Raw genomic sequence first — 13,638 nt, 5'->3', positions numbered from 1 at the left:
TACAGGATAATAGCAGTGCTTGTATTTTTCATAAATAAATGAGTATTATTTATCAGTAAAAAACTTTCTTCGTACATTTTATATATAGTTGATCTGCTTGAAATTTTAAAAATCTAACCATTTTTATCTATAAAGATATCATGGATACATTTTTGTTGAACTAGATTTGTAATCTGATCGCAGACATTTTGTTACACTGAAGTAATTTATATTGAGGGGAGACTGAAATTCATGTATATATGAGTTTGTAATGCTGTTTTCTCTCCTCAGGTTGTTTAGCAGACATGACCCACAAGCAGAAGAAGCATTAGCAAAGAGGAGAGGAAGGAACAGTCCTAATGGGAACCTCATTAGGATGCTTGTTCTTTTTTTTCTTGAAAGTGAGGTAAAAAAAAAAAAGTATATATATATATGTAGCAGTACATATTAAATAAAGTCATCTTTTCATTTAGTGTAATTGATTTTTTTCAGTCAAATGAAAACAGTCCTGTCTCTTGTACAGTTCCTCAACTACTTGATTATAGAATCAGTATTCTACCTTTTGTAGGAAGAAATTTTAAATATATTTGTAGGTATGTAGCAATCCTGAACATAGACTAGTAAATTTGTTAAAACTTTTATGCTTTTCCAGTATTGCATACTTTTATTTTTTTCTTGAATTTGTATCTAGATTTTAAATTGTTAAGTTTTTTGTGAAAGTTGTCAAGCTGTTAAAACCATTAATTCTGTCTTGTTTAAAAATCCTGTTATTGGGACAAAAATGTATTCAGTTGTTTTACTTGACAGTGTACAAGTCCGTTGGCAATATGTCCATGTGCTATAGTCAGTTATCATTTAGATGATTTAAATGAGGCAGGAGGATAGCTACAAGGTCTCAAGGCCAGCCTGGGCTACATAGTAAGTTCAAGGACAGCCTGAACTACATAATGAGACCTTGTCTCAAACACACACGCACAAATAAGTGATTTTATAATTAACACTCATGTATTGGGGTCTGTTTTCTCAGATAAACTTTTGTTTGCATACTAAAATACTGTTTTGGCATTTTTATTACTAGCATGACATTGGAGAACTGGTAAATTTAACCTAAAGAGCCCCTGAATGAATAAACTACTTAGTTTAGAAATGAATGAGAATAGTTACAAAAGAACTAAAGAAAGTCTAGAAATTTCAGACTCAATTTTATTTGGGAAAAGGTGTTTTTCACTTGTGTTGAAATGTCAGGGAAAAAGAGAAATTTAAAAGTTTCCATGAATGTTCAAGTCCGAGAGTGCTAGAGAAAATAGGAATTACAAAGAGACAAACAGGCAATGTATATGAAAAATAAAATCAGAGAAGTATGTACTGAATTCATTCAGTGACATTGGTTAGGGTATAGTAGGGTAGAATGCAGAGGAGTTACCCTGATATTTTGAGTTGGGACTGAATAGAGAAAAAATAAACTTAGAAACAAAACCAACTGGAGAGTTGACATTTGTGTAAAGAATGTATTTAAGAATAATGTTTTGATGTGCTTATAAATCACCTTGGTATCTTGTTAAAATGCCATTTCTGATACAGTAGCTCTGGAGAGGGGCCTGAGATTCTGCTTTTCTGACAGGCACTTAGGTGATGCTTATGATCTTGATCCACAGACCATACCTTGCATAGTAAGGATGTAAAATATTATTTTATTAACAAAGCAAGTTTGGGTAAATTATAGAATGAAGTTCAAAATATCAATTTTTAGGTTAAAATACTAAATGCCCAGTAAATAGTACACTTATAATAAATAAATAGCCCATTTGAATTTATACTCCTAACTTCCTTAGGTTTTAGAGCAATGGATAAGAAGTATAACTCAACTGTCAAATCCTATGTAAAATGATGACTGTACCAACAATAGTTTCAAAAATTGATAGGAATGAGATATGAAAATATTATTAAATTGATAAAAAGTTTAGGGAATGTCATGGTCTTGGCTAATTGACTTAAATTATTAAAAGAAAATGTTTCTGGTTTCTGAAAGCTCTAGGACTTTTTGATTTGTTAAAAGCTTTGAGTATTAGTTTCAAGTAATTTCATCAAGCACTAACTTACAGAGTTTATTACTGCTGTATTTTCAGGCAGTAGTACTGTATTTACTGTTGTTACCCATAGTGTTACAACAGTACTAACTTACATTTCCCAGTTCTTCTATATGGCATTTTTGTCAGCTGCAAACCATATTCAGTGGTTTCTAATTGAGTCATGGTCAGTATATTGGCTTTTTGGTCTCCTGTTTTACAAGAAACATTATTTATGAAAAGTCTTTCTTAACCTGTTGTACTAGTATACACTCAAACCTGAATGCTTATTGAAGTCATATTCATATAGTGTGATGGGATTCTGATGGCACCCTACTCTAAATTTCCCTGTTATACTGTAACACACCTTGATTATTAAAATTTTACTAATAGATTCACAAAATGCTGAATTAGCAGAGACTTTAGAAATATAAAGTAGAATGAGTATTATAGATGAGTTGCAGATCACTTACCTGGGATTAACTGAACTGATGTTCATTCTTTTGTTTTACAATTGTGTGAAATAGTAATATTTTAATAGGAGTATAAAGTGTTGAAAAAGTTTTACAGTGCAGGTTAAATTATACAGGTCAAGGAACCTGCTTAAACTAGTTGTTTTCTTTTGCTACCAAAAAGTGACATTTTTAAGTTACCACAATCTTTATAGCAGTCATTAATTTCAGATGACAAAATACTTCATATTTTAGATGCATGCCAGTCAGAAGGATTATTGATATTTGAATGCATTTAGTCTAGATTTCCCTATAGCTATTGTAAACCATAGAGTTTGTTTTAGAGACTCAGATCTTTTCATTGGGACAAGGAAGCTATTAGTAATTATTTCAGAAAGTTATGCAAGCCTGAAATACAGTCTTTCTTTTTGTAAGCTTATTGAATGAGGGTAATTGTGACAGTCAGATGGCAAATTGACAGGCATATTGTTGATACATCTAAGAATTGTCCCCAGAATGTTCATCCCTGGGGCACAAATGATATATTGAGGGGTTTTTTTTCCTGTCTGTTTGGCTCAGTTTTGTTTGTTTTTGTTCTTTGTCCTTTAAGATTCACTTGTGAGTGGCTCTATTTTAGCAAACGTAAGTTGTTTAGAAATTCTAGGCTTAATAACTTGGGGTGATTATTTGAATATTAAATGATTTGTCATATAAAGGATTACTGTAAGTTTCTACCAGAAAGTGAAATCCTTCATTGTATTTAACTAGCCAACAGAAAGATTAGGAGACAGAAAGAAATTTAGATAAATATTGGAATTAACTCTGAACCTAATTAAGGATGGGTCCGAATATACCTTGAAAATTGTAGTTACCAGAAATGAGATTAATTTGTCCACATGTAAACTTAGAGGAAAACTGTAAATTGAAATATACTTTTATTTAGCAAGGCAAAACCTATATAGATACAAATAACTTTATATACTATATAATAAATCTGTATAATAAATGCACTTTGATACAACTTGAATTGTCCATGTTGTCATACAGTGATTTTTTTTAATCCATTGAAGAGTTAAAATTTTTGTTCATCTAGTTTTTGAAGAGTACAAAGAATGCTCATTAGCTACCTGATTTTCACACTTTTTAAAAAAAGGATGACAAAAACAAAATTTTGTACTTTAATGGTTCCCATTTTTTTTTAATCTCTGTGTTTTGTTTATTGTCTCTTTTTGTCCTTGTTTTTTTTTTTTTTTTTGGTACTGGGGATCAAACTCGGGACCTTGCACTTGTGAGGCAGGTAGTGGAACCACTGAGCTAAATACCTGGCCCTTGTTTATTGTTTTTAATGGCCATTAAACATGGCTTACTGTCTTCCTTCTTATCTTTCACTTGGGTATAAAATGTCTGAAAAATAATTATGACCTTTTACCCTTACTGGGCTATGTTAGAACTTTTTTCTTTCTTCCCCAAACATAGATTTACCTGATATTCTAACAGAAAGTTGAAACTTCCAAGTTATGTGGCTATCACAGGTGCTCATAGATAGAAGGACTTTCCTACATTCAGTATTATGTCAAAGTAATCTCTGAGTGATCATGCTATTCTGAAAAAGCTTGACTTTTTCTCAAAATAAAATGAAAGAGGCCTGGAATGTAGCTTAGTGCTCCTTGGTTTCAATCTTCAATACAAAAGACCTCCCAAAATTTCTGATAGGAATATTACAACATACCAGAGCTAAATTTTAATTTGCCCCAGTTCACAATCAAAGAGGTTGAATTGTGTAATGAATTTCTCCACTAAAAACCTCAGGCTTCAATTAGTTAAATGGAAGAGGTGCTGGCCATGGTGACACACACCTATAATCCCAGCACTGGGGAGGTAGAGGCAGGAGGATTGCTGAGAGTTCCAGGTCAGCCTGGGCTACATATTGAGCTCAAGACCAGCCTGAACTACATAGCGAGGCCTTGTCTCAAAAAAAAGAAGAAGAAGTATTACCAATTCACCAAAACAGTGAGTAATTTATAGAAGCTACATAGTAAGTGAGGAAAGGCTGCAAATTCCAGTAGTATTGGGCTGGGGATTTAGCTCAGTGGTTCTGCCGCCTGCCTCACAAGTGCAAGGTCCTGAGTTCGATCCCTGGTACCAAAAAGAAAAAAAACAAATTCTAGTACTGTTAAGTAACCTCTAGCCCATGAGGCAAAAATAGAAAATTCCATTTTTAACAGATTTTCTGGAAGAACTCTGAAATATACTAAGAATTAGAGCCACAGAAGAGGGTAACATAAATAGTAAATAAGAGGCTGTCCTTTAGCAGAGCTCATTTGTCACTTTAGAACTGCTGGTACAGTAGGTCTGAGAAGCAAAGTAGTAAAATGTTTAGATAATTTGTGGTCACCAATAGGGACAAGAAATTTTTACATTGAAAAGACAAGTTAGATACCTATACAGTAGAAGGAAAACCTGCCAGATTATAGATCTCCTCTTTTTCCTCCTCAGTCAAGGAGACCAGGACTTTGCAATCAGACTCAAAAAAAAAAAAAAGGGATGCTGATCGGGGTATGATGGTGCACACGTATAATTCCAGCACTTAGAAGGCTGAAGCAGGGAGATTGCCTGGAATTCAAGGCCAGCCTGAAGTACATAGCAAGACCCTATCTCCTGGGGGAAAGAAGAAGAAGAAAAGAAAGAGGATTATGGCTACTACCATTGTTGAATTTAGACCATTAACATATATGAACTGCCACAAAGAGTGTCTAAAACATGAAAAATAAGACTGAAACTATTGATAAAAATATTTAATTCTGGGGCTGGGGATTTAGCTCAGTGGTTCTGCTGCCTGCCTCATAAGCGAAAGGTCCCAGGTTTGATCCCCAGTACCAAAAAATATATATATATTTAATTCCTTCTCCAGACAAGATTTTGCCATCAGACGAAAGACCCATGCCATTTGAGAAGAGACTATTTTGAAAGACAAAGATAATCCACAGAAATTAAAATCTTGATTTCAGAATTTAAGAAGGATAGTCAATAAATATTAAGTCCAAATAGACAAATCTAAAGATTGACTGTAGATTAAAGAATTTTTCTAGAAAACAGTGCAAAAGAAGAAAAGCCTAAGAGAGAAAAAAAGAAATGGTATAGATTAAAAGTTGCATTGATCTAGTAGGAGTTCCTGTTTTTGCCCTTTCTGTGTGCTGTGCACTGGTCTTTACTCAGGGCTAGGGGAGGGGACTGTTTGAGACGGAGTCTTGCAGTGTACAGTAGTATTCCAACCTGGTCTGGAGCTCACAGAGATCCTCCTGCCTTGACCTCCTAAATGCTGGGATTACATGCGTGGACCACCACACCCAGCTCATTTCTTTTATTTTTTTCATGAAACTTTGATCTCAATGTGTTAAATTAGTTTTAACAACTCAAGAATGAATTGTAATTCATAGTTAATTTGCTCTGATCTCAAGGGTGATTTAGCTATAGCTTGTAAGCCTGAAGAGAAGATCTTCTATGCAAATGAGCGGAAAAGACTTATGAGTAGCAGAAACTAAAATGATATCAACACTTATACTTACCTTCCCTGAAAAGTTTCTTTGGAATAACACCATATTCTCCAAGATTTTAATGACCAACAAGTAGTACAGAGATTGTATTAAGTGTTTGATGAGGAATTTAAGTGAGTTTGTTTGCTTTGGAAACATACGTTCCAGTGAAAATTGTAAAGAAATCAATGACCAACAGAAAATGAGGATGAGGTAAGGGATGTATTGAGTGAAGTAAAAAAGAGGAGAGAGGCAATAATTAACATTTTTTGCCTTTACCAAATAAAGATGTAAAGTAAGCAAGGCTAGCACCAAGGTCTCAAATAGGATTATAGAAGAAATTGGTCATTTTTTCTTTAAATACAAAACCAAAAAAAAAATGGTTAAAAAGTGACAAGCAGGTGTAGTAAAAAGTGACCTAGATTTGGCTTTATAATTTTGGGAATTCTATTACTAGCTCTCTCAATTTCCTCACTGGATTAGGATATCCTTAATCTTATTACTATAAATGTTAAAAAGTTAACTGATTCTACATACTATGTCCTGAATTATATATATACATTATTCTTTAAATGCTTCTTGGAATCATTGAGTCCAAAACATTTTAACTATGATGAAAATGGTTTACTAACTCAAAATAGTATTAGTAGTTTTTTTTTTCCTAAAATGTTTTTTAGTCACACTGAGTTTGTTAATTTTAGTTACACGAACATGCAGCCTACTTGGTGGACAGTTTGTGGGAGAGCTCTCAAGAACTGTTGAAAGACTGGGAATGTATGACAGAGTTGCTATTAGAAGAACCTGTTCAAGGAGAGGAAGGTATAGTATTTTGACAAGTTGATTTATATATTATTATGTTTCCATTGATAATCATACTATATAGATACTATATAGATCACTTCTTAAAAATAAATATATGCCAAGTATGCATTGTTTTTGTCAAGAGAACCATTTGTTTCCTACAAGAAGTAAGCATGCCTCAACAGTTTACAACTTGTTTTCATGTTAACTCTGCTAGGATGCTGCACAAGTGTTTTAAAAATCTGTGTAACTGCTGTGTAATATTCAAAAAAGTGATTTTTGATGATGGTTTGAGACCCCCTCCCCCAAAAATACTCATTGTAAAAAAAAAAAGTATATCCTGAATCTTTTTGCTATATTAACATGTAAACTTGGAAAACTTTGACACACATGATTTTCCTCTCCAACTTCTCCCCCTTTCTTCCTCTCCCTCTCTCCATTCTTCCCTCTGTGTGTGTGTGTGGTTTTGAACCCAAGGCCTTGCACATACTAAACACATACTGTATCATAAAGATATATCCCAGCCCTAATGCTTAGAATTTAGTTATAATACAACCATCTCCTTCTTTGTTATAATTTTTGAAATCAGAAATAAGATGATGATGCTGCCTGCCTCACAAGCACAAGGTCCTGAGTTCGATCCCTGGTACTAAAACAAAGAAAGAGGGAGAGGGAGAATAAGATAATTTACCTTGCTGTTCAAGAAATGGGGGGAATAATAGTTACAAGATAATTTCTGAAGTAAGGTTTTTACATTTTACATACATGCACTGCATAATAGATTTATTTACTTCATAAAGTGGTTGTATTCTAAAATATTTTATGAACCTGAGTTTGATTTCTGGTACCGAAAAAAAAAAAAGAATATTAGCTCCTTAGTACTAGAAATACTTTTTCCCATACACCATATTTCTTGCTTCTTAAAGAAGCACATAATGAAACTTTTAAAAATGAACTACTAATTCATTTAATTTACGCATCAATCCTAAAAGGTAGGCAGTATATTCACGTACCCAGGCTCATAGTGGATTGAACATGAACTTCACAATCAAAAGGACTATAAATTCAGATTTTTAACTCTCGCTTCTGATTCAAAGTCTTTAATTTTTCTGATCCTTTTCTTCTTCTCTGTAACTTAAAGATTGCTTTTCTTATATAACTTTAGGAGTTGTTGTATTAAGCAAGGTAGTATACTATTGATTCTTTATTCTAATTTCCCCACCCTCCTATGTGATTCAAACCTTTAAAATAATAACAGCAGAACAAGCCATCCCCTAAACTTGACTACCTGAACAGGTTATCAATAGTGTGCATGATCCCCACTCTGGTGTTTGTTTTTTGTTTTTTGTTTTTGGAGACAGGATCTCACCATGTAGTATGAGCTGTCCTTGAACTCACTATGTAACCTTGCCTGTTTATGAACACACAGAAGTCAGCCTGCTCAGCCTCCCAAATGCTGAGATTAAAGGCATGTACCATCACGCCCAGCCCCACTGTCCTTTCTAAGTAGGGATGCATATATCTATTTTGGATTTGACAAAATTTAATGAGAAAAATAGCAAGCACATATTTACTATAACCTGGCTCAATATGCCTTTTGAAAACTTAACTCATAACTTAATAGTTGTCCTGCCAAATTTTTCCCAGCCCATCTTTCAAATGGAGCTTATTATTCTGTATTTGGCTCCACCTTAATTATTATCGACTCTATTTGCATGTGTTTCTTTCCTCTATTATATTCTTAGTAAGCGAATGATCCTATTACTAAGTTAACAGGGCCCTCTGCTCAGTAGTTCAAACCCTTAGCTATACTCTGGGCTCCTTGTGATCACAGGAATATCAACTTATGTTCTTTTTCTCCTTATTTTACTTACACATTTTCCTAAGTTTACTGACTTCATACATTCTATTTCTAACTCACTGTAATATTTTTACTGTTAAAATTACTACTGCCCCTCGGAAAGCTGAAGCAGGAGGATCCCCACAAGTTTGAGGCCAGCCTGGCTACATAGTAGCCAGCCTGGAGTATCTGGTGAGACCCTGTCTAAAAAAAAGTCACTACTGCCCAATTAGCACTTGAAAAAGAGGCCTTTGCATAATACTGAGTGTGGTATGTTCCATCCATTTTCTTTGCCTTTTTCTCAGCCTTAAAATTAGCGAATTACCAGAACAGATTAGAGCTTCTTGTTTCTGATTCCATGCCTTTTATCTCTACCACCTCCAGTTTAATAGCATTGTATCTTAGAAGAAAGGCAAGGCATATATTATGAGAAGAGGCACCAAGATTATATACCTTGGTATTGTTCACTTTTTAAGATAACTTATATATGATATGTAAATCAGTGAATGGAAATTACCAAGTCTTTCATCAAAATGATCTTGATGAATTTACTATATTAAAATAACTGTGCATTATTAGCTGTTTCATTGTAGTTTAAATTTTGTTGACATTCTTTGGCTTCAACTCAAGACATTGTTTTGCTTTGGCTTGGGTTTCATTGATCTGTTTTTAGCAATAGAAGAGTGACTTATAACATGGGAACATTTTTTTAAAAAGCCAGTTACAGTTTTAGGATATGATTCAGTCTGAGTAGGGAAAGTTTTGGAAATTAGACATAACAAATAAAAAATGGTATCTACATAATAACTCAATTTTATTCTTAAATTTTTCATTGAGTGCTGTGCAACATAAAACTCTGGCATGGAATGGCATCCAAATCAGTTTACGGTGCTGATTTTATAACAAAACACTACTAATAACTTATTTTTGAAAGTATTTAGAAATTAAATTTTAGATGAATGAAATGTAGAATTTCAACAGATGAAAGTTTAGTTAAAAGTTGAAGGGCTAGGGATTTAGCTCAGTGATGCTGCCACTTCCCTTGCAAGGGCAAGGTCCTGAGTTTGATCCCTGGTACCAAAAAAACCAGTAAAAGAATTTAAAAAAAAAATTGAAGATGTAGGACTAAAATTTGGTGAGACTTTGTGAAATACTACAGCACCAGCTTAAATCACAGTAGCCTCAAGGCTATCTTACAATATTTTTAAGGGGCGGTTGTTTGTATTTGTTTATGTGACTGTGTTTACAAACAAATGCAAATTGGATGAAATTTTAGTACAGTGTGAGATGAGTCGTTTTTCCTAACAGCTCAGCTACCAGCTAATCAGAACAACTTATTTAGGTTCTGTGTTTCAGCTTCTTCAACTATAATATGAAGACCTTTGACTAGATAATGTTTTTTGGTCAGTTCTGTGATCCACTTAATAAACGAAAGAAATGTGAATAAAGTAATAGAATTCTTCAAACCAGGAATCATTAACTGATTTATAATTTTAAAAATATTTATTTAGAGTATTTTATGTATACCAAATATTATGCTAAATGGTAAGAATACAATATTAAACTAGCCTAATCATTACCTCTATGGAGCTTACATTCTCATGTAGAAGTCAAAAGCAGATAAATAGAGTAATTTCAAGAGTTAAAAAGTGTCTATAATAAATAATAGTAAAGAGGAGTCCATCTTTCAGAGTGAATCTTGATGGAAAACCTTTCTGAAAAGTCCATATACAAGCCAATAAATTAAAAGATAATGGACTAGCCATGAGAATTTTCAAGAGAACTACCTGGATAGTGTAAATAGCACTGAGTGTCAGAAACATGAATGATACTATGTTCTGGGAGTTAAAATAGCTAGAGCATAATGAGGCAGTGCTACAAGATGAGATAGAGGCACGCCCTACCGAGGTCGCAAGTCTCCCTGAACCCGCCAAATCAGCTGGCTGCAGACAGGCAGGTCTGCGCACACCCTACTGAGGTTGGGAGTCATGCGGAACATGCTGAATCAGCCAGCTGCAGACAGGCAAGTCTGCGCACGCCCTATGGAGGTCTCAAGTCCCAAGGAACACGCCGAATCAGCCCGCCAGCAACAATCCACTGGAACCACCCCCCCCCAACCCGCCCCTCTATACACCCACCTGGTTCCACACTACAAAGACACAGAGGACACTGGACTACCAGATCACTGTACTGAGTCACGGCGCTCCCAGCCCAGAGGTAGGGGCTTCTGAACCGCCCTCCCACTGCTCCTGGTCCAGAGGAAGGGGCTTCCCGGCCACCATCGCTACCACTGCTCCCGGCCCTTGTCCCACCTCTCCCAGCTCAGAGGAGGTAATCCATGCAGGTGCCAACAGCCCCCCTCTCCAGTTGAAATGAGAAAACATGTAAATAAGTCTCAAAACCAGACTTCCAGATCACCTACACAAACCACAAAGGGAAATGAGACTGGAACACTCTGATACACAACCACCTGGACCCACTGAACTGGCAACAAAAGGGGATCTGGAAAAAATGAAATCAGAAATAATTTCTCAGATAACAGGAGAAATTGTGCTCCTAGTGCAAGACATGATTAATAAATCTAGAGAGGAGCTGAGGAACATGATGGAATCCCAACATAGGAAACAAATGGAATCCATAAAACAGAAGCAAACAGATTTCCAGGAGATGAAAAATTCCATTGAAAGTCTACACAGCAGAATGAGCCAATGTGAGGACAGAATTTCAGATATAGAAGATAAGATTGCAATTAGTGAGCAGGAAAAGAAAAACTGCTTCAAAATTATAAGGGAACATGAGAAATCAATCCAGCAGCTGCTAGATGATCCAAAGAAGAATAACATAAGACTGATTGGAGTCAGTGAAGAAACAGGAGAGAGTGCAGATGACATGAAAATATCTCTTCACAGAAATAATGGCAGAAAACTTCCCAAGGAGGGGAAAAGAGCTTGACAAACAGATAAGTGAGGCATATAGGACTCCAGAGAGACTTGATCAAAAAAAATCTACACATAGGCATATAATTGTTAAGATTCCAGAAACACAACAGAAGAACAAAGTTCTACAAGCAATCAGAGAAAAGAAACAAATCACATACAAAGGAAAGCCCATCAGAATCACAGCAGACTTCTCAACACAAACCATCAAGGCAAGAAGAGCTTGGAGTGACATATTCCAAGCCCTAAAAGAAAACAGCCTCCAACCCAGATTGATGTGCCCTACAAAACTATCTTTCAAAATGGATGGAGAAATAAGATACTTTCATGACAAAGAGCACCTTAGGAACTTCATGAATACCAAACCAGCACTCCAAAGAATTTTACACAATATCCTAGGAACAGATATGGAGGATCACAACCCCAGGAAGCAAAGCAGAATGAACCCATCTGGCATGACAAGAAATTAAATGGAAAGGGGGAGAACCCAAAAAAAGGAAAAGTCATGGCAATGACAAGTCAGTATGTTTCAGTTATAACCATCAACGTTAATGGTCTCAATTCACCAATCAAAAGAAATAGACTGGCAGAATGGGTCAAGAAGCAAAATCCAACAATATGCTGCATACAAGAAACACAATTCAAAAGGAAAGTCATAGACTGAAAGTTAAAGGGTGGAAAACAATACTGCATGCAACAGGAACCCGAAAAAAAGCAGGAGTAGCTATCCACTTGGCAGATCAAGTAGATTTCAAGCCAACACTGATTAAGACAGACGAAGAAAGACACTACATCCTTGTAAAGGGAACAATCCAAGAGGAAGAGATGACAATCATAAATATCTATGCACCAAACACAAGTGCACCCAACTATATAAAACAAATACTAATGGACATGAAAAGTCATATATGCACTAATACAATTGTAGTGGGGGACCTCAACACCCCACTGTCACAAATAGATCAACTAGACAAAAAAATAATGAAATACTAGAACTCAATCCAACTCTTGAACAAATGAACTTAACAGATGTTTACAGAGTCTTCCACCCCACAAAATCAGAATACACATTCTTCTCAGCTGCACATAGGTCATTTTCCAAAATAGACCACATACTCACACATAGAACATGTTTAAGTCCAAAGGAAGTGAAGTTATCCCCTATATATTATCAGACCATAGTGTGATGAAATTGGAGAGCCATAGCAAAAGAAACTCAATAAATTTCATAAACACGTGGAAATTGAACAACACACTTCTGAATAACCAGTGGGTCACAGAGGAAATTAAAGAAGAAATCAGACAGTTCCTTCAATTAAATGACAGTGCAACATATTGGAATCTATGGGACACAATGAAAGCAGTCTTACGAGGGAAATTTCATAGCACTGAATACGCATATTAGGAAAACAGAACGAGGCCAATTAACCTGATACGGAACCTCAAGCTTCTAGAAAAAGAAGAACAGGACAACCCCAAAGCTCATACAAGGGAGGAAAGTATAAAGATCAGAGGAGAAATCAATGCAGTGGAGACTTTAAGAGAATGATGCAAAAAATCAATGAAGTCAAGAGTTGGTTCTTCTAAAGAATCAACAAAATTGACAAACCCTTAGCCAACCTTGTCAGAAAAAGGAAAGAAAAGGCCCACATCCATGCAATTAGGAATGAAAAGGGTGAAATCACGACAGACTCAGCAGAAATCCAGAGGATCATCAACACCTACTTCCAGAACCTATACACCAGTAAGATGGACAACACAGAAGAAATGGACAGAACTAAGAAAAGCCTGGGCCCTGATGGTTTCACTGCTGAATTCTACAAGACATTTAGAGAGGAACTGCTGCCACTACTGTTTAAACTCTTCAATGAAATTGAAAGGGAAGCAATACTCCCAAATTCATTCCTGGAAGCAAGCATCACCTGGATCCCCAAAGCAGAGAAAGACCCAACTGAAAAAGAGAACTATGGGCCAATCTCACTAATGAACATAGATGCAAAAATCCTTAAGAAGATACTGGCAAACAGAATG

The 13,638-nt window shown here is 35.4% G+C and overlaps 1 protein-coding gene across 4 annotated transcripts in view; it reads left to right on the top strand.

Moving 5' to 3' along the window:
- The window catches only part of Stag1 (STAG1 cohesin complex component), a 377,958-nt gene that overhangs the window by 270,254 nt on the left and 94,066 nt on the right, over positions 1-13,638 (top strand). For all 4 annotated transcript variants that reach the window (XM_021246771.2, XM_087186950.1, XM_013070789.3 and 1 more), the window contains 2 exons: positions 271-385; positions 6,732-6,849. In XM_021246771.2, coding sequence (XP_021102430.1) covers positions 271-385; positions 6,732-6,849 — 233 coding nt within the window. The remainder of the gene's footprint in view (positions 1-270; positions 386-6,731; positions 6,850-13,638) is intronic.

Source organism: Heterocephalus glaber, unplaced genomic scaffold (assembly GCF_053883595.1).
Source record: "Heterocephalus glaber isolate CG9 unplaced genomic scaffold, H.glaber_assembly_v1.0 deba00001504, whole genome shotgun sequence".
Taxonomy (NCBI): Eukaryota; Metazoa; Chordata; class Mammalia; order Rodentia; family Bathyergidae; genus Heterocephalus; species Heterocephalus glaber.
This window is presented reverse-complemented; position numbering and strand designations above follow the sequence as displayed.